Source organism: Oryx dammah, unplaced genomic scaffold (genome assembly GCF_014754425.2).
Source record: "Oryx dammah isolate SB20612 unplaced genomic scaffold, SCBI_Odam_1.1 HiC_scaffold_13, whole genome shotgun sequence".
Taxonomy (NCBI): Eukaryota; Metazoa; Chordata; class Mammalia; order Artiodactyla; family Bovidae; genus Oryx; species Oryx dammah.
The window spans coordinates 45,062,338-45,083,535 of NW_024070197.1; the positions used below are offsets into that span (position 1 = coordinate 45,062,338).

A 21,198-nucleotide genomic window follows, 5' to 3' on the forward strand; every position below is an offset into this window, starting at 1 on the left:
AATGAGCTTCCTGGCAGACCCCCAGTCACACCCCCACATGCACACAGAGTCCAGGGCTTCAGAGGTCCCACACCTATTCCCAACAGATAACACAGTGCTTTCTATTCACTGGATCCAAAAGTCCTACTTCTTGAGCTCAAAGATGGGAATGAATCTGTGAGCCCTGCTGGGCTTTCTGGACACCTTCCTAATGGGTTCCAGGAATTAGCTACACTCTATTGCATGGTGATGATTTTTTTTTCCAAGCTCAGAAGACCGCAAAAGGATTTTAACTAAAAGGAAGCAAAGGTTTTCTTTTTATAAATTCGATTAGTCTTTTTCACTTTCTCTACCTCGATACATTTCCTTTGAGAGGCATTTTGTACCCAGGGACCCCTTAGCAAGGCACTGTGGCATGCAGGGCGCAATGAGTTTCAGTACAAGACGTTCAACGTAGACAGAAAGTAAAAATCACAGGCACTTGCGGTCGCCAGCAAAGAAGTCAGTTTCTAAACGCCGGCACGCGGATGGCCCTGCAAGAGAAGAAAGAGGAAGTTTGCCGATAGTGTGGGACCCTTGGGTGGGATGCGCGCAATGGGTTACCAAGCCCACCCTCCGCTCGCCACTGCTGAATTTCCCGCCGGAGCCGGCGCCTGGGCGCCTGGTCCCCACACTGCACCCGGCGCCAGGGCTGCATATAGCCCTTGGCTGCGGACTGTTGGTTCCCCCAGAAAGTGCGCCTTTTCACCGCTGCTGAGACTTGACTACCGGAGAGCCAGTGCGCCAAGCGCTCTCGGCACAGACTCCGCAGGGGCCGGGGGTACCCACCTGAGCAGGCTCCCCGAAGCCTCGGGTCTGAAGTCTCTCCAGTGGCCGAGGAGAGATGAGGATTTGAGCGACAGCAGTTAAGGAAAGAGTTTCTGAAACTCTCGGGGAAGCGAAGTACTGGGGCTTGGAAAATAACCGAGTCTACGGTGGGCTTTCCAAACTTGGTCTTCGCTTTTGATCACTTTTCCTGTCCCTCCTCCATCCCCCACCCCACCACTCCAGCCTCAACCCTGGGAAAGACCTTAAGGGCTACGGTACTAGCCAAGTCAATCTTTCATCATTCTCTCCCTGCCACCCCAACTTACAGACAAGAAAATTCTAAATACACCCCAAGAGTGGTTAATGCGGGTGCATTCAGCCACCCAAGTCCCGGCACACCCCAACACCACCGCTGCCACCACCCACTCCGTCTGTCCCTCCCACCTCCGGGTAGGGGAGGGACCGGGAACCTGATCTCCGGGCTCCTGCCCCTAATATTTCCCCATCAATAATGTTGATACCATCGGGTGTGCTTCCACCCCCGCCCCCAGGACTCCGAGGTCGCCTTTTCGCTGCTTTCTGCTTGGCACGAGAAAACGAAACCTCCTCTCCCGCCCCCCTAGCCTAGGCTGGGGGCCCAGCGGGCCTGAGGCCGGACGACCGAGGAAGCAGGGGCTTGGGGCAGGGCGAGTGGGGGCGACCTTCAGTTCGAGGGTAGAGTGTCAAACCCGCGCCGGTGGAAGGAGAAGGAGCTAGAAAGAGCGTCCTGGGCCCAGGCCAGGCCTCATTCTAGGCTCCATCAGAAAGCGGGGGTCAGACTGGGCCGAAATAACGTAGTTTTGCGGGTGGAAGAATCGGGCCTTGGGGAAAGGAGGCTCAACATCCTCTCCCCTTCCCAAGATCAGGGAATGAAAAAGAGAATTCCCTTCGCTGGGAATTCAGCTGTGGCCCGCAAGCCTTGGGGCCCTTCGGCCCCCGTCAAACCCACCAAGGACTCTGTAGGTGTTGAGAAGACTGAGTGGGGAGAGAGATTTGTTGGTAGAAACACAGGCATCCAGCGCCCCAAATGTGAGTTTGAACAACTCGCCAAGCGCCTCGCTCGGGTGCGGTTCCTGTCGACCCACGAGGTCACGACCCTGGCGCAGCCGCTGCCAGACTTTGGGCCACCCCCAGTCTTTAACAAGGAGCAGCCCCTAAAAGCCAGGGGCCTACGTGCCAGGTCCGTCAACCGGGAGTCCCCCAGCAGCGGCCCCACCCAAGGCAGGGACCCGCTACCCCCAGTAGAGCGCGCAGGTCTCTCGGCTGAGCAGGGCGTAGGAAGGGGCTGCACTGTGGCACCGCACTGTGGTCCCTGCCTTCTTCCACCCGCTCACAAGTACAAATCAACCCCCATCTGTCTAACCCCACTCTGTCTCCGCTTTTATTAATTTGATTATTTCTCTGCCTCGCGGCACACGAAGCCTCAACCCGAGCGCCCTGACAGAGCGGCGCCCGCGTCTGCGAACCACGGAACTTGGGCCCAAGACAATGGCCCATAATTGATGTATTGCCGTCAACAATAAAGACCAATTCTCTCCCAGCCATTCCAACCATCCCCCTCTTCCCATCCCCCCTCCTCCACCTCCCCTCTCCTCTCTCCCGGCCACCGAGGGAAAGAAAACAAACAAGAAATTAGCGGGGGACACTGCCCACCGAGCGAGAAGCCTGCCTCTACGTCTTCGAGGACACAGAAGAACGAAAAAAGTTATTAAAGTTTGGATACCCCCAATTAATTCGTCTCTGCTCGCCCATTTTTAATTAAACATCGCGAAGCTGCTTCTTTACGTGTGCATTTCGTTTGGTTGTTTGTTTTGGTGTTTTGTTGGGGGCAGGGAGGGAAAGCTCCCCCGCCCCTTAATCTTAATCACACATAGAGCGAGTAACGAACACGTGTGACGCCAATCCCGGGAGCTTGCCGCTGCGTTTACGGCGCGATCCAAGAAGAAGGGTTTGCGGGATCGCTAGCTCCGTTCGGTTCCTGGCAGCACGCGGTACCCAGGAGGCCCGGACTTTCAAGAAGCCAAGATTGTTAGAGAAGGATACGGGCGAATCCAAACCCGGGCAGAAACGGAGAAACCCGTGTGCAAGTGCATACGGCGGCGTTGGTGTATCGGGAAGAGTGTGGGTTGGGATGCCTGCGAGGATCACAGTTTGCAGAGCGGGGGGTGGGTTTTACACGTGCTCCCGCACACTTTCCCGGGGGTCTGGGGGAAGCGAGAAGCTGGCACCCCAGGAGCACGCAGATCCATCTTTGCCGAGGGATCTCTTTAAATATTCAGTGAGAAATAATGGCATTTGAAGCACCACCTATGGAAACATTATTATCTTCATTCTTCAACATCAGCCCCACTGATAGCTTCGTTTGTCTTTTTATCAAAATCTACTGTAACCAACAGGACCTGGGGAGAAAGAGAGAGCGAGGTGCAGTGGGGTGTGTATGTGTGTGTGTGAGAGAGAGAGAGAGAGATCGAGCGAGGCCACAAGAGAGGAAAAATAAGCGGGAGAAAAGGTGAAGAAAGGGCGAACAAGGAGAAAGGAGAAGTTATACCAAGAGAAATAAAGTCGTCAGGAGGAAAACAGAAACAGTCACCCGCACACAAAAGATTTAGATTTTAAAGAGCGAGGGAGGAGGAAAGTGGCTAGAGAGACTCTTGCGGGAGCTCAGTGTGGTCCGGAGCACCCGAAACTCTACTCGGAAGACTGGTGCCCACTTCGCGCGAACTGACTATATTGCTCTCCAGGCTCCAGGGCGCTCCCGAATTGGGGCGTCCTTATGAGCCCTCTCCTTTCCCGATCGCGAGATAGGGCAGGGATTGTGTATCTGCACCACCCCCCCTCCCCGTCCCCATTACTCAACCGAAGTTTAGAGTGTCCCTCGGGCGCAAGACTTCGGGAACCAGGAGCGAGGAGACCCTGAGGCGCAAGGGGGAAGAGCTAGGCTGAGCCGAGGACTGAGCCTCAGGTTCGCGGGGGCCCGAGCCCAGCGGACAAAGTGCGGGCTCCGGGATCCCCACTCCGGGCTCAGGGGCGCGGGTGGGAAGGCTGCCTCAAAGCCTGGGGAGATGGAGCTGGTGCGAAAAGTTTGGGTGCCGCGCTCAGCAAGTGCCTGAGAAGTGGAGGCGAGCTTCTGCGGGGCCAGACAGCTGCGGACGAGGACCCCCCTCTCTCCAGCCACCTCCTCGCCAGGAGCCTGGGCCCCAGGACGAAGAGGCCGCGGGGTCCCGGGGACTGGCCGTGCCCGGAGCCCGGCGGGGCAGGCCCGCGCCTCGCGAGGCCAGGGGAGGGTTGCAGCGTGCTGGGTAAGCGGCGGCCCCTCCCCTCCCCCCGGCTGGAGCTGAACTCGGATCCCAAGCCGGTCCCCGCTCGCCGCCCGCCCTGGGCTCGGCGGCGCCACCGCCGCCGCCGCCTCCCCGCGGAGTGACGCGCCCTGCAGCCAACCGGGGCAGCCGAGGGGGAGGTCCGGGAGGGGTCCTGGGCGGAGCCGGGCCGCCCCCTTATCCCACGGGCTCGGGGCCGCTTCTCCCGAAAACTTCAGCCCTAATTGTCCTGGGAATGTCCGAGGTAGAGAAAGGGAGCGAGGGAGCAAGCGAGAAGCTGGAGGATCTGGGCCCTCTGAGGAGGAACGGGGTGGCGGGAGAGCTGCCCCTCCCCCCCAAAGCCCCAAACCCATCACGTTCCCAAACCTTTCCTTGGTCCTCTTCTCCGCGCCCCCGCGAGCCCGGGATCCAGGGGATGGAGAACTCGGGGCGAAGGAGCGCCGAGCCAGGCGGCGAGCGGGAGGGAGGCCGGGCGGCGGGCGGGAGGCGGACCGGCGTGGGGCTGGCTCTTCCCCACTCGCTTATTTTTTTTTTTTAATGGGGGTGGGGGTGGGCTGCTTTCTGGTAGCTCTTAAAGAAACGAAGAAACACTCACGAAACGGGACTTCCTCCCCCCAAATCCCGCCACGGGACTCCCTCCCCCCGCGGGCCGGCGCGCCTAGCGCCGGAGTTGGAAAGTTCGCCGCGCGCCCGCAGCCCGGGTCCCCAGCCCCCGCCGCCCGGCCCCACCCCCCACCCGGGGAGGCTTAATTCCGGGGAGGGCATGCTAATTTGGGTCGGCCCAGCCCGGGATGGGGGGGCCGAGGGAGGGAGGGGGGCGCAGGCCGGGGCGCCGGGTGCTCAGAGGCGAGGAGGCAGGCCCCCGGCGGCCCGGCCGCGGAGTCCCGGGCGGTCGCGAAGAGGGTTAACCCAGTGTCGGGCGGCGCGGCTCGCAGAGCCAGCCCCGCGGCCGGCTTATTGGGCCAGCGAGCGGAGAGACAGGGGTCTGCAGCAAATCACGAACTAATTGATTAAGGCGAGCGGGTTTGAATAGCGCTGGCCCGGTGCCAATCGCCTTTCAAAGAGCCCCTCTATGATTAATCGCAATGCATTATTGATAATCATAATTATAGCAGGACACATGCGCGCTGCGCCCGGGGCCGGGGAGCCGGGGAGGGGGCGGGCGGGCCGGCGGGCGGGGGGAGCCGCCGCCGCCGCCGCCGCTCGATTTCCGTAATTTTGAGAAGATTTTTTTTTAGTAATTTTTTATTCTGCCCCAGCTGATGTTTGAGCCAGCATGTCGCGGAGGAAGCAAGCGAAGCCTCAACATTTCCAATCCGACCCCGAAGTGGCCTCGCTCCCCCGGCGAGATGGTGAGTGCTCCGGCCCGCGCCGCGGACACACACGCGCACACACGTACTAGCACTCACACTCACGCACACTCGCACCCACGCACACGCGGCTGGCCCCCGCGCCCACCGACCAGCCGCCGCGACCCGAATCACCATTTCGACTCCGAATTTTTTTTTTTTTTTTAAATTTCAATTTGCCTTTGCTGGGCTTCCCCACCCCCAACCCCCCTGCCCCGAGGAAAGCAAACACTTCTCCAGGCAGGATCTTTCCGGAGTTGTTGGGTCCTCCTGCGGGGAGGAGAGAGGGCTCGCCGGCCTTGCTCCTGCGTCCCGGCTGTCCCCGGGAGCGGATCCCGGGACCCTCCGAGCTGCGGCCGGGGCCCGGGTGCCCGGCGGGGCGCGGGTGCGGACAGAGGCCGTCGGCGCCTGCTTGCGCGGTGCTCCACGCGCTCCCCGGCCAGCGCCCGAGGCCCGGCCTGGCCTTCGCCGCCCTGGTCCTGCTGCCTGCGGGAAGGAAGTTTACTTTGTGCTCCGGCCTGAACTTGGAACGTGGAGGGGAGCTCCCTGCGCCGCGCTCCCCTCCTTCCCCAGCGCTCCCACTCCTCCTGGGCCCGCGCCGCGGAATGGGGTGCCTGTGGGAGTTCGGAGTTCCAAGAAGATGGGAACCTGTATTGGGGCGAGCGTGCCTGACACGCGGGGGTAGAGGCCGTGCTGGAGAGTGCTCTTTGCTGTCGGGTGCTCCCCAGACAGAGTGCAGGCAGACGGGGGAAAGTGGTGGGGTCCGGCTATCCCACTTGATCCCCGCCTCTCTTCTCCCAACACATGCACACTCGGCGCCCCCAAGAAATCTTTAGACTCGGTCGGCTCCCGCTAAGGATCGTGGTACCTCGCACTTCCAGGAGTCGTAAGGGTCGTTCTCCAGAGCTGGAGGTGGGGTGGACTATCTAGCCACGAGGGAGTCCCCCTAAAAGAGAGGCACTCGCTTCCTCCGATGGGGGCGACAACTGCCGGGTCCCAAAGGGAGCGAACAAGTCCAGAACAAAGTTTGTGTGACGGAGCTAAGGCCGAGAGTGGCAGAGATCCGGGCAGGGAATTGGGCGTAGGGAGGGCAGACACCTTGAGTCCCTTTTTATCGCTAAAAAATGTTACACTTTAGGGGCCTCCGAACTCCCAGGCCCAAGGCCGGAGGCGATGGAGCGGCGCCCGGGCTCGGTTCGCCGGCACAGTGCTCGCCTCTCGGCTGCGGAGGTTCGAGGGGCAACCCCCGAGCTGTATCCGCGACTCGGGATGTCTCTCGGGGTGCCCCAGTCCCCGGCGTCATTTTGGAGTGTAGCGGAGGGAGCTGGACCCCGATAGGGCTCGGAAGCCTGCCCTTTGGTCGGTACCTCCGTCCTCCAAACTCTGCGGCCGCCCAGCCCTCACGGTCCTCGGGTCCTTCCTTAGAGGCCTGCTTCTCTGCAGAGCTGGGGCGCAGGGACCCAGGCGGAGAAGCCAAGGGACTCCCACCCACTTCACCCCGGCTGTCGGGAAAGGGGACTCCTGTTGAGGGGGGTGATCCCTGTAAGAAAGCGGGGAGAACAGACACAGATAAAGATATCTGTGTACAATATTTGGCCCCCTCCACCCCAGTACTTTCTCAAGCTTCAAGCCTTATCCAGAGCCTCTGATTTCTCAGTCCCCTGAGAACCCGTGATCCCCGCTTTCCACCCCAGGCGAGACTGGGTACTCAAGGTACAGCGAGGTGAAATTATCCAAGGCCGCCGCCACAGTATTTTTCCGGGTTTTCCCAGCTGGTTTCTTCTGCATCTCGCCCCCACACCATCTTTGCTAAAGTTTCTGGTGAGATCTTCCTCACTGTAATACTGTTAAAGTCAACAGTTTTTAAAGGACCAAACCTAACAGGAGGAGAGGAAAGATTTATTTTTAAGTCTTTTTTTTTTAATTAATGTGTACTGATTGTATATATTTTCAAAAAAGGGGGAAAAAAATAAAGACGGGATTCGCAGAGAATTGATGCTTGCTAGATCTTTACCTTTTTCCTGTCGCCTTCTGAATCCGGAATTTTTAATAGTTAAGGCTTCTCATAAAGCGATAGCATAAAAGGAGTTCACTACCTCTGACCATTATTATTTATTAGGACTGTTTTTTTGGTTTATTTGGGCTTTGAGGTAAGTTATTTAAGTTGCATCAAGTTTCCTTTCTTTCTTTTTTCTCTTTCTTTTGCTTTATTCCTTCCTTCCTTTCCTTTTTCTTTCTTTTTTATCCCCCAAAGCTGGTGCATTGTCCTAAGAAGCAGAAAACTGGTAGGGGCAGGGTAGGAAACACTCCCCTCTCCCCACCCCCCTCCATTTCTCCAGTTGTAATGGTTTTAGGTTATGACTGTTTTTACATGGTTGAACAATAAGTTTGGGAGAAACTGCCTAGAGGGTAGATTTTGTAATAGGGTTACAGGATTTAGTATGTTGTAATAATATTAGTACACAACTAATCCTCCTCCATGTCTGATTTTACAGGAGGGCCTTACACACTCCAATTCTTTTTATTTGGGAGTAGTTGTGAGATAGAGAACCGAGCAATCGTGTCTCCAAGTTACCTTTAAAAAGTCACCTCCTTTCACGCACTGTATCCAGCCAGCCACCCATTCTCCTGTCCGCGCAGAACATACACTTCAAGGAGTCATTGGAGTTCTGTGTTTCAGTTTGCGGGTTGGTTTGTTTAATCTACATGAAAGTTGTTAAATTTTTAGAAGATTAACCTTCCTTAAACACTGTGGTTACTTTTTTTTTTTTTCTTTCCTGAGATGGGCTTAAAACATGGCAAAGGAAATGTTGAACCTATCAAATTAAACCTAGTTGGTGGTGCCCTCAGCAGAAGCTGGCACCTCCGATTTCATAACTTTGGTCTAGGGTGAGACATAGAAAAGTTTGTAGGCACCCCCGTTACAGTTGCCCTGAAGGAGCAACTCCCAAGGCTGGGAGCAGTCAGGCTTACTGTGCGGCTTGTCACTCCTGTGTGTGTTTGAGCGTGTGCGTGCTTACAAAGAAAATCCGAGGTAGGCTCAGCAATCTCCAGGATAACTTCATCAGAACAAGTTCAAGAAAACAAGATCATTTGGTCAGTCTTATGATGTTCATATTTTAATTCTATTTTTGGTGCTGCTATATACTCTCCTAAAATAAACTGAGAGATTTTTACTGTTTCTTATGAAACCAAGAGTATGGCACTTACTACTTTTCTCTTAAATGATATTCAACAAGTCTCGAATTACTTGTAGAAAGATGACTGCCACTGGGAAAATTATTTAGCAAGGTAAATAATTTTGAGGAAAGAACATTAGAATGGGGTGATTTTGTATGTGGATTCTTTACTAGCGATTCGGGTTTCAGGTGTGCGTGTATACGCGTGTTGGCTTTTTCTTCCTTGGGTAGTTTTAAGATTCCTGGAACGACATGTTTGGCCCACTCATACTCCATTCATTTATTAAGAAAGTACTTCTGTGCCCAGCTTTTTCAAGGAAAAGATCATATTGGAAGAAAGATAAAAACACTGCAGATAAAACACTGCCTCTCATCTAAAGTATCACAAAAAATTCCTCTTATTTATATTAATAATGAAATTCTATTATTTACCAAAGTAATTTACTCATTGTGAGCAGCTTAATGGCAACACATAGATTTCTGGGCCCAAAAGGTTAGAGAGAACTATAATTAATTGCTTTTTTTGAAAAAACGACACCTGCATGATAAGGCAGTTGCAAAGAACTCCTGTTTAATCAGGCCTATTTTAAGTTTGTGGCATCATGGAAGATTTTGGATGAGAAAATGCAAGCTGCTTGGGGGCATTTGCTGGAGGCCTTACATACTTCCTAAAATGTTACAAACAAACAAACACAAGCAAGCGAAAGGTGGAAGGACATGAGAGAGTGTGCATGAAAGTGAATTTGGGATACCGAATGTTTTGTGGTTTATTTTACATCCAGGTTCACCTATGGTTTATAAGCACAAGTGTCAATTTATAGGTTATTCTTTGGGGACTTTATTTCATTTCTTTCTGCTTTGGCAGGTAGCAAGTTGTCTTGACCCACAGTCCTTTGGAAAGCAAAAATCTGAATTTTTGAGGCAGAGCTCTCACAGAAAAGCGAGGGGGTGGGAATTAGGTAGACCAGCAGTTCAGTTTTTTGAAATTGAGAAAAGCCAAACTCAGTAGAGTAGCCAGAACTAATTCCTTCTACAGACTTAATTCGGTTTTTCTAAGGTACCTCCTGATACCGCTCACCCAGTCTTCCCAAATATTCTTAGATTACCAAAAGGGCAGTCATGGAGCATTTGAAGGGAGGAGGTGGTAAATTATCCCAAGAACCAGCACCCCTCCCCCTCCAAAAGAAAAAAGTCGCTGTGCCAGGCTTTGGAAAACGTAGATGTGTGGAGCTGTTTTAACCTTTGCTAGCCTCCTCCCATGCAGAGGTGACAAGGTCCAGATCATAATATGTCCTTCAGTATCTTCCCAGTGACCCCCAAATTGAGTCTTGCTAGTCACTTAGCAGGAAGTTCGGAGTTTATTTTAGTTTCACCTTATCAGCTTGGCTTCTTTTCCTAACCTTATTCCCCTGTCACCCTCAGATGCCAGACCCCCAAAGGGGAAGATTGACAGGTAGTTCCCATAGCTCAGTTTTACCCTCAAACAACAGGGATTTAGTTTCTTGTGCCTTTGCCAATGTTTATGTAGTCAAAGTTTAGATCTTGCCTTAAGCAGTCTCTTTTACGCGTCACTGGAAGAGGAAAGCCACAAAGAAGTTTTTGAACAAACCCTTGCAACTGGAACCCCATCTAGTGTTCAGTTTGATTCATCCAAGGGGAAGATATTTTCCCCCTTTCATTTATTGTGTACATTAGGTGGGCTGGTATCACAATTTTCAAAGGACTGTCTTGTCCGTGTTGTTATTTTGTCAGAGATTTCCCCTTGTATTCTTCCACTGGAGAACACGCTAATCCCAGTCAGAACACTGAGGGGGCTTGAAGGGAGCCAGTAAAACGTGTCATCTGGCTACAGATCTCACAGAAGAAACTTAAGACATTACAGAGAACATGCAGAGCATATGTGGCAGTGTTTAAATTGCGGTGGAATCTCAAGCTGAACATTCAGATGCAGGTTTTTCCCAGGCCTGTGCAAGAAAAAGAAAAAGAGAAAAATCAATCAATCAGAAATGTTTGTGATAGCCTTTCGAAATTGGTCTACCAAAAGGAACAGCCAGTTAAAACTATAGGCTCCAAGATCATAATCTTGCGAGGTTTTCTTAAAAACGTTAATGTGATCTGAAGGTACTGGGAAGTCAAGCAAAGGGTCTTTCTGCGAAGCTCCAAAAAAAGAAAACTCAACGTGGTACAGTAGGGCTGTTGTTTTGTTTTGTTTTCCTGGCTGGCTAAACCTTTCAGCATGGAGCATAGTTTTATTTTTGTTTTCTCAGCAGACAGATATACTGGAACACTTCAATTTTCTGCCTCCTATTCTGCAGTGTTGAGTTCAGATGATGAAAAGCTGACATATTTGAATTGGGCATCAAGAACCTAAATAGTACAATGAGAACTAAAACATCTGGAATTTTCATATAAATTGGATAAAGCTAGAAGATCACCTCTTCGTCAGGCCCAAAGAGGGTAAAAGAAACCCAGAAAATTCCAAAAATCTTTTTGTGTGTACATACTTAGAAAACCACCTCTTCTTAAATTTTCCTGTATGACCACGATGACAAAATTAATTTGTATGCATAATCCATAAAGAGGAACTAGAATATTGTTTTCACTGTAGTACAGGGAACAAGGCAACTGTATTTACTATAATGGAGTCACCAGTTGCAATCTTGTATAACAGATTATTGAGAGAAATACAAGATAGCCAGACGGTCAAAAAAATGAATTAGAATATGTTAGTTTATGATGTGTGTATGTGTGTGTGCATCTTATTACAACTTAAAATATTCCCTTTGGTAGTTAAAGATTAAAACTAGACCTCATGTTTTGTCCTTTTTTTTTTTCATATAAAACTTTTTCATTGGAATTCTGTTCAGAAGGCAGATGGATTTAAAGTTAAGAACTATTATAATGTAGTGACACCTGCTTTTGAAATAAATCGAAATAGGTATCAGAATTTTTTTTTTTTTTTGGTGTTCATAAACATCAGGAAATTGAATTAGTTGACTCTACAGTGAGATCAAATGTCAGCTTATTAAAATGTTGTGAAAATCTAAGCTAAAATATGGGCAGCTTTTTTAACACAGTCTCTTTCTTAGAAGCAAGCAGGCACTTATTTTTAAGTGTCTATATTTTCCTTCCAGTTAGCACAACTCTAAATATAAAAATGTTCAGGTCGAAAAACTTGAAAATTCTCAAGTGAGTCTTGAAGCAGCACAAATGCAGAATTGGAGCACAGGAAAGTAATAATCAGCTAAATCCTGTTAAGTAACCTTTTTTAAATTTTCCCTATATTATGAGACTATCAGATGTTTGCAAGTTATAAAGAATTAAAAATGCCCTTTAATCGTGAGCACAGATGTGCTAAATATTTGAAGCAACTACACTGTAATGTGTACAATTGATGAAGTCAGTTTTCTGATTTCCCTTGCTAGTTATTTAGTTCTGAATCTGTCATTATTTGTCTAAGCCCAGCTGACCAAGCAAAACTGTGTTTTAAAGTGGCTTTATGTTTTGATAAATGTGAGCTGGTTGAAAAGTATTTTCCACTGAATGCAGAGCTTAATAGAACATGCTGACATAATAGTTTTAATGCATTTTGTTGAAAATGTGTGAACAAACAGAATAGCTTTTGTTCCTTCATAATTGGCTGTAAAAGTAGATGGAAACATAACCATTACATATGGAAATGTGCAAAGAGAAAGAAATAACATTTCGGTTGAATATATTAGGAATTGCATTTCCTAGTTTAAAATAAGCATCTGAAATGGATGCATCATTTAAAATTGGTTGTCAAAATAAGAAGCTTTAAACAGAATTTTGTCACATTATTTTCATCCCCAGTTAAGCAACAGAACTTTAGCGAATTTCGTTTAATATTTTGTTTACATTATTTTTAAGTAAGGCGAGAGACAGAGCTTAAAACAGCACCTTGAATGTGCAGAGGAATCCTGTGCCAATTAGGATGATTAAACATTAAATTAAAACTGAATCATTATTTGTATTTTCTGTTCCAACCAAGATTTGTTTGGTATTGTTAATGCATTTTGCACTATACCCTTACAGAGATTAAAAGATGGGTATTAAGGAAGCTAGCTTGTTAAGTATAACTTAGCTACTCAAATAACCCTCCCAGTGAATAAAGTGTGCATACATTTGGCATACTTTACCAGAGTTTCTAATAATCTGCGGCATCACTCAAGGCAAACAGAGTTAAGGGATTTTTAAAAGTTAGTATTTGGGTATTAATTATATTTTCTGGAATGTAAAACTACTCAAGATTTTTTGTTTTTTTGTTTTTTTATGTTTACTGCAAAGAGGCAAATGGCTGACTCTTTTGACTCAACTCTAAGTTTACCGAAAAAAGCAGAATTTTGATTTTGCATTTATTCATATTTGCTATTAGTTTTTTTTTTTTTTTCTTTCCCTGCAAGTTTTCTGGGAGATTCAGTTTGGAAGTCATGGAAACTAACTATTATCTGATTCAGTTCTGCAGAAAAGCATGCAGGGAGGTAATCCTTGAATTAAACAGTTTTTTTTTTTTTTTTCACAGCCTACGGAGATGACCACACACCATTTGTACAACAGAAGTTGGTGTTCCCCATGCTGGGCAAACAATGGGACGCCATCCTGTCTTTGAATAGGATGTTAGCTTGGAGTTGGAGATTTTTATGTTTAATTTACAAATGGATCTTAGTGAGAAGAAATCTGAGCAACCAGTGGAAACAAACATGAAATAAAGGGATTTTATAATGAAAGGTTCGGGACAATCTGTTAAACAATTGATAACAGTTAAGAGCAAACTGTTTTTAAAGGCATTTCAGACGAGGAGAATTGCAAAGCATTTCCAAACTAGAAAACAAGAATTATTTCTTCACTTCCCCTTAACTGCACATCTTTCTTTAAGTTGATATTTAATCAGAAATGTAAATCTTTTGCCAGTTTTTATAGATAGAGCACTTTTGATGAACTATTTATAGGCATAATGTTGCCATTTGGAGCAGAGTGGCATATATTCCTTGATTAGTGGGATGGTAGCCAGTTGCATTCTTTAATTTTAAAAATAAACATGCCACAGCCTGATATATAGGTGCCAGGCAGACCTTGTAACGGATTTTGATCATTGTGTTTCTTGTGTGTGTGTGTGTGTCTCTTTGCTTTCTCTTGTATTCAGCTGAGTCTTGAGTGTCCAGAGGATTTGTTACTGATGTGGCTAAAGTGTGTTTGTCACAGATCAGACGTAGCTCAGGTTCCAGGTAGGGGCTGGAGGTGATTTTCAAGTTGTCAGTCTTCACCTTGGTGATAGGCATTTTTTTTCCCCCTTGTCAACCACTGATTGGAACCTGAATGACTACAAATTAGTTTAGTGACAGAACAAACTGTCACAGATATCTTTGAATCAGTTGAAAATGAATAAGGTTGACAGAAACTCAAGAGCCTAATAAGTCCTCAGGATGGTGGCTGGACCCTCTCTGGATGGATGAGTAGACAATAAGGTGTATAAAATATTGGAAATCAATATTTTGCTATGGAATTTCATTATGCACCAATGTCTGCAGTTCATAGTATTTTATATTTTGATGGATTACCTGAAGGCCGCGGCTCTCGGAGATACCAGATTGATAGGGAGTCCTCCAACAGCCTAAACATTTAATCAAGAACATTCTTAAGGAATATTGATTGGTTTTCTGGGGCCATAGTTTTTTGAGTTTTGCAGGGAGAAAAGAGTTGATCCACGCCCATCCTCTCTTTTTTTGAAGTCCTGGATGACTCTGGGTGTCCTGGCTTTGCTGCTAATCCTGCTCCTTTTCATGTTTGCAGGAGACACAGAGAAGGGTCAACCCAACCGCACCACTAAGAACAAGGATGCCCACGTCTGTGGCCGGTGCTGCGCCGAGTTCTTCGAATTGTCAGATCTTCTGCTCCACAAGAAGAATTGTACTAAAAACCAATTAGTTCTAATCGTAAATGAAAGTCCAGCCTCCCCACCTGAAACCTTCTCAAGCCCCAGCCCCACTCCTGATCATCCCCAGGAACAAATGAATGACACGGCTAACAAAACAGAGCAAGGAGAGTGCAGCGACCTGGCTGAAGCCCAGGCACCAGACAGGGAAGAGTCCATGGAGGTGGAGGCCCCAGCAGCTCCCACAGGCGCCAGTGGGCCTCTGAGCAGTGGTGGCGACAGCAGCGTCCCCCCTAGCTGCAGCAGCAGCAGCTCCGGCGCAGGTACCTCAGCGATCACAACCTCTCTACCTCAACTCGGGGGCCTGACAACACTGGGCAGCTTCTCCGTGATCAACAGCAACGTCATCATCGAGAACCTCCAGAGCACCAAGGTGGCAGTGGCCCAGTTCTCCCAAGAAGCGAGGTGCAATGGGGCCTCCGGGGGCAAGCTGGCCGTCCCGGCCCTGATGGAGCAGCTCTTAGCTCTGCAGCAGCAACAGATCCACCAGCTGCAACTGATCGAACAGATTCGTCACCAAATATTGCTGTTGGCTTCTCAGAATGCAGACCTGCCAACCTCTTCCAGTCCTTCTCCAGGTACTTTACGAACATCTGCCAACCCCTTGTCCACCCTCAGCTCCCATTTATCTCAGCAGCTGGCGGCGGCAGCTGGGTTAGCACAGAGCCTCGCGAGCCAGTCTGCCAGCATCAGCGGTGTGAAACAGCTCCCCCCCATCCAGCTACCTCAGAGCAGTTCCGGCAACACCATCGCCCCCCCACACAGCGGCTCTTCCCCCAGCGTTCACATATTGGCGGCAGCAGTTCCCACGCCATCCTCGGAAAAAGTGGCTTCGAGCGCGGGTGCCTCCCACACCAGCAACCCCGCGGCCTCTGCCTCATCCTCACCAGCTTTTGCAATAAGCAGTTTGTTGAGTCCTGCATCTAATCCACTTCTACCTCAGCCGGCCCCCGCTAACTCGGTTTTCCCCAGCCCTTTGCCCAACATTGGAACGACAGCAGAGGATTTAAACCCCTTGTCCGCCTTGGCCCAGCAAAGAAAAAGCAAGCCACCAAATGTCACCGCCTTCGAAGCCAAGAGCGCTTCGGATGAGGCGTTCTTCAAACACAAGTGCAGGTTCTGTGCAAAGGTCTTCGGAAGCGACAGTGCCTTGCAGATCCACCTTCGTTCCCACACCGGAGAGAGGCCGTTCAAGTGCAACATCTGCGGGAACAGGTTCTCCACCAAGGGGAACCTCAAAGTCCACTTTCAGCGCCACAAAGAGAAGTACCCTCATATCCAGATGAACCCCTACCCCGTGCCTGAGCATTTGGACAACATACCCACCAGTACCGGCATCCCCTACGGCATGTCTGTCCCTCCAGAAAAGCCGGTCACCAGCTGGCTAGACACCAAACCCGTCCTGCCCACCCTGACCACTTCTGTCGGCCTGCCATTGCCCCCCACCCTCCCGAACCTCACCCCCTTCATCAAGACCGAAGAGCCAGCCCCCATCCCCATCAGCCATTCTGCTGCCAGCCCCCCGGGCTCCGTCACGAGCGACTCTGGGGCCCCCGAGCCGGCGGCGAGAAACCCGGGTGGGCTCCCGGAGGAAGCGGAAGGCCCCACTGCGCCCCCTCCCGGCGGCAAAAGCGAAGAGAGCGGTGTGGTCCCCAGCTCGGCCTCAGCCCCGAACGCCTGCGTGCTGAGCTCCCTGGCATCTGACGGCGGTCCCGGCAGTGCCTCGACTTTCACCAACCCTCTGTTGCCGCTCATGTCCGAGCAGTTCAAGGCGAAGTTTCCCTTTGGGGGACTCTTGGACTCAGCCCAGGCCTCAGAGACATCCAAGCTTCAGCAACTGGTGGAAAACATTGACAAGAAGGCCACTGACCCCAATGAGTGCGTCATCTGCCACCGGGTCCTCAGCTGTCAGAGCGCCTTGAAGATGCACTACCGCACCCACACCGGGGAGAGGCCCTTCAAGTGTAAGATCTGCGGCCGGGCTTTCACCACGAAAGGGAACCTGAAGACCCACTACAGCGTCCATCGAGCTATGCCCCCGCTCAGAGTCCAGCATTCCTGCCCCATCTGCCAGAAGAAGTTCACCAACGCCGTGGTCCTACAGCAGCACATCCGAATGCACATGGGGGGCCAGATCCCCAACACCCCGGTCCCTGACAGCTACCCCGAGTCCATGGAGTCCGACACGGGCTCCTTTGATGAGAAAAATTTTGATGACCTAGACACCTTCTCCGATGAAAACATGGAAGACTGTCCCGAGGGCAGCATCCCGGACACGCCCAAGTCTGCAGACGCCTCCCAAGACAGCCTGTCTTCCTCGCCTTTGCCTCTAGAGATGTCAAGCATCGCCGCTTTGGAAAATCAGATGAAGATGATCAATGCTGGCCTGGCAGAGCAGCTGCAGGCCAGCCTGAAGTCGGTGGAGAACGGGTCAGTTGAGGGGGACGTCCTGACCAACGATTCATCCTCGGTGGGTGGCGACATGGAGAGCCAAAGTGCAGGCAGCCCGGCCATCTCAGAGTCTACCTCCTCCATGCAGGCTCTGTCCCCATCCAACAGCACCCAGGAATTCCACAAGTCACCCAGCACCGAGGAGAAGCTGCAGAGAGCAGGGGCAAGCGAGTTTGCCAATGGTTTGTCTCCCGCCCCAGTGAATGGTGGGGCTCTGGATTTGACATCTAGTCACACAGAGAAAATCATCAAAGAAGATTCTTTGGGAATTCTCTTCCCTTTCAGAGACCGGGGTAAATTTAAAAACACTGCTTGTGACATTTGTGGCAAAACCTTTGCTTGTCAGAGTGCCTTGGACATTCACTACAGAAGTCATACCAAAGAGAGACCATTTATTTGCACAGTCTGCAATCGTGGCTTTTCCACCAAGGGTAATTTGAAGCAACACATGTTGACACATCAGATGCGGGATCTACCATCACAGCTCTTTGAGCCCAGTTCCAACCTTGGCCCCAATCAGAACTCGGCGGTGATTCCCGCCAGCTCGTTGGCATCTCTCATCAAGACAGAGGTCAACGGCTTCGTGCATGTGACTCCTCAGGACAGTAAGGACACGCCCACCAGTCACGTCCCTTCTGGGTCTCTGTCATCCTCTGCCACGTCCCCAGTTCTGCTCCCAGCTCTGCCCAGGAGAACCCCCAAACAGCACTACTGCAACACATGTGGTAAGACCTTCTCCTCGTCGAGTGCCCTGCAGATTCACGAGAGAACTCACACTGGAGAGAAACCCTTTGCTTGCACTATTTGTGGAAGAGCTTTCACAACAAAAGGCAATCTTAAGGTACTTCACTCCATCTGCACCTCACCCACACCCACCCCAGCAGCCTTCTTTCTTTTGAGGCCATTGAGGGTTCATAAAGCACGCTCCCAGAGTCTTTGGTCCAGACAGTCAGGGGGCAAGTTCTCGCAAGAGAACCTGCTGCTGTGTGGCTTATCTGGAGAAGTGTGGGTGCCTATGCAGGTCAGGATCACGGCAGGGACCAGGGCAGGCTGCAGCCTTGAATAATTTGGTACCTAAGCGAAGCAGTGGCCTGGCCCTGTTGTCTCGCTAAGTGCACCTAATGAATTGCTCTACCTACCAGGTCAGACAGCCCCGCGTTGCCATGGGGTATTGATTAAAGACCTCCATGTGGCCTGTGTGCTGCCCATACCACTTAATAATTACAGTTCTCCTCTGTGTGGGCATCTATTTTTTTCATAACTCTGCAGTCCAGCGTGGTTTGTCTTTCTAAAAACAGTAACGTCACCACTCTGCTAATGGGTATTATGATAATTGATCATACATTTCCTACTGATACATGTTGGAAAGAAAGCAAATATGCTTAAGTTCTAGAGCAACAGTTGAGCGCTCTTACTGTGTACATTTTTCTGTTGACAGAGTATTTCTCTAGAGATTGCTGCCAGTAATGCGAGATGAATAATTACTTTCTGGCTTTTTCGTTGCACGCACAGGCCCTCCATTGGGCAATCGGTGAGGGGCACTCTCTTTCCAACTGAAAAGGACATTTATAGGGTAAAGGGTGTCAGATACAATACTTGCCTTGGCAATGAGAGTGGACATAACAATTCTCACCCTGGAAGGAGCTATCTGCAACTGACTGGCTTGCTCAAGGCCATTATAAGCTAAATACAGGTAATAAAAAAGGAGTAAGTAAGGCATCCTTTCCCAGGCAGAGGAGAGGCGGAACAGGGCTGCAGAGAGTGGACACCTTATTACTAGCAGACTGGAGTGGACGATTCTTGTTACCCTTCCCACTGCCCGGCATGTAATAAGAATAGACACTGTGGCCACTGGCCCTGTCGAGTGTTGGGATGTGAGTTGAGACAGATTCAACTATTAAGCTTCTCCCTTCTCTCTCCCCTTTTTTTCCTTATCCCTCCTCCCCTCTCTCCCGCATCCCAGGTACACATGGGCACTCACATGTGGAATAGCACCCCCGCCCGCCGGGGTCGCCGGCTCTCTGTGGATGGCCCTATGACATTTCTAGGAGGCAATCCGGTCAAGTTCCCAGAAATGTTCCAGAAGGATTTGGCGGCCAGGTCAGGAAGCGGGGATCCTTCCAGTTTCTGGAATCAGTACGCAGCTGCGCTTTCCAACGGGCTGGCGATGAAGGCCAACGAGATCTCCGTCATTCAGAATGGGGGCATCCCTCCAATTCCTGGAAGCCTGGGCAGTGGAAGCAGCTCACCTATTAGTGGGCTGACAGGAAACCTGGAGAAGCTCCAGAACTCAGAGCCCAGCGCGCCCCTGGCCGGCCTGGAGAAGATGGCAAGCAGCGAAAACGGAACCAACTTCCGTTTCACGCGCTTCGTGGAAGACAGCAAAGAGATCGTCACAAGTTAAAGGCCCTCTGGCTGGAGAGAGCGCATCCCCCATTCAGAATGAGACCCACGGTTGCCTCCTCCTCCTTGCCCTGCCCCCCGACTTCTGGTTCCCCCACAGCTCCCCGCCCCCCACAGATCTCTGAACTACAACGTTCTGAAGACATTCTTTTGTACCTTGTTCAACTTCTAGAGTTCTAAGAAAGCTTATTTATTAGTGATATAACCTGGCTTTGCAAACAGAATGCAAGCGTTAACTTTGGTCTTCTGTATTTTTGGACTAAATACTAATTGACTAGAGTCCTGTAAACTTGCTGTAACATTTATGGCAATTGCAAGTTGCCCTGCTAGGCGGTCTTAATCTGGCATTAACTTATTTTCTATATCCAGTTTAATATGAATCTGGTGTTGATGCAATGCCTCAGTGATGCATTAGATCTCTAATAAAATCTGTATATAAATGTATACTTTGATCCTGCTGGAAAATTTTATCAGCAAACACATTGTCTAATCTTTTGAAACAAATTTAAGGAAAGGACTGAAAGTACAGACTGAACTGTGTGGTTCTTTGAAAGGTTTGGGTGTTTTGTTTTGTTTTTTTCTAAAATTCAACCTGCTTTTTTTTTTTTTGTAGATTTAACCCTTTCCGTTTTGAACTGCTATTTGTATTGTGCTTTTTACTTGAGTTGTCCTCAATGTTAATAAGTTTCTGTACAGTGATAAGCACGCAGAATTCTTTAGAGAAAAATACAAGTGTTGTTTTGGTAGTTGAAACTAAGACGTAACATTTTGCCTTGTAGGTATATTCACAATAGAAAATGTGTGCTGGAATTTCACAATGCTGCTAAGAATAGCATCTTGAACAACCTTCAGTGGAGAAAATGTAGATGCTCTTGTATATACAAAAAGAAATATCACTTTCATTAAAATGTACATATGTTCCTTACAAGAGCAAATGCTTCTTCTTGATCAAGAAAGCAGGTATAGTGTTTGTTTATTTTGTATTAGGTATGGAAGGAAAAAAAAAATGGACTGTTACATGCACTTTCTTGGAAAGTTGAAAGGAGGGGGGGGGTCCAATTTCTTTAACATTTAATACTTACTAACAACAGAGATACTGTAATTTTACTCAAGTAATCAAATACATTTTTTTTTGCAACAGATAAAATACTGTGTCTGTGTTTTTAGAGTGCATTTCTATTTAGCCAGGCCCCAAAATGTATTTTAGCATTTCCCCAGGCACCAGTAAATTGTGTATGTATCTCTCTTTCTCTCTAAATAAGGAATTGTAAAAGGCATAACAAACAGGTTTGCATGAGCATGTGTTTTCTTTTTCTCTTTCTTCTTCTTCTTTTTTAATTTGGAGGATCTAGATATTCTCCCAATATCAATTACTTGTTTGGCTACTCTTCTTACAACCTCTCTGCCCCCAAGAAAAAAGAAAAAAATGGTGTGAAATAAAAAGTTGGTATAGGAGGTTCCGACGGGCCAGGTAAGTTTCCTTAAGCAGGATATTCGTGCCCTTGGAGACTTTGGCTTTATTTCTCTGTTCCGGTGGTTTCACTTCCCTTGATTCAGTCATTTTCCAGGCGGCTGTGAGCAGCATTGCTGGAGAATTCCTGGGGCAGCTGGGGTTATATAATCTGAAACTGGGCCTCAACCCAGCGAGGTCAACTTGGTCTTTATTTAATTAGTCTTTTAGGCATTTACATACACACGCGTATTTGAAAGAAAAAGTCTGT

At 49.4% G+C, this 21,198-nt stretch overlaps 1 protein-coding gene and 1 long non-coding RNA gene across 2 annotated transcripts; one reads left to right on the plus strand and one right to left on the minus strand.

Moving 5' to 3' along the window:
- Window positions 1-232: 232 nt before the first annotated feature.
- Window positions 233-3,743, minus strand: LOC120872802. The gene is made up of 2 exons (XR_005723341.1): window positions 808-3,743; window positions 233-512 (listed from the first exon to the last, which is right to left on the minus strand). It is a non-coding gene; the product is annotated as an uncharacterized LOC120872802 (long non-coding RNA).
- Window positions 3,744-5,374: 1,631 nt separating this feature from the next.
- Window positions 5,375-20,624, plus strand: SALL1 (spalt like transcription factor 1). Its single transcript, XM_040253444.1, has 3 exons — window positions 5,375-5,494; window positions 14,482-17,915; window positions 19,038-20,624. The coding sequence occupies exons 1-3, from the start codon at window positions 5,419-5,421 to the stop codon at window positions 19,476-19,478; spliced, it is 3,951 nt and encodes a 1,316-aa protein (XP_040109378.1). The 5' UTR covers window positions 5,375-5,418; the 3' UTR covers window positions 19,479-20,624.
- Window positions 20,625-21,198: the final 574 nt, after the last annotated feature.

Excerpts from the sequence above, each read along its gene's own strand:
- SALL1 (XM_040253444.1), top strand. The coding sequence starts at position 5,419 with ATGTCGCGGAGGAAGCAAGCGAAGCCTCAACATTTCCAATCCGACCCC. Across the intron at positions 5,495-14,481 it reads CTCGCTCCCCCGGCGAGATG|GAGACACAGAGAAGGGTCAA; the intron begins GTGAGTGCTCCG and ends TCATGTTTGCAG. Across the intron at positions 17,916-19,037 it reads CAACAAAAGGCAATCTTAAG|GTACACATGGGCACTCACAT; the intron begins GTACTTCACTCC and ends CCCGCATCCCAG.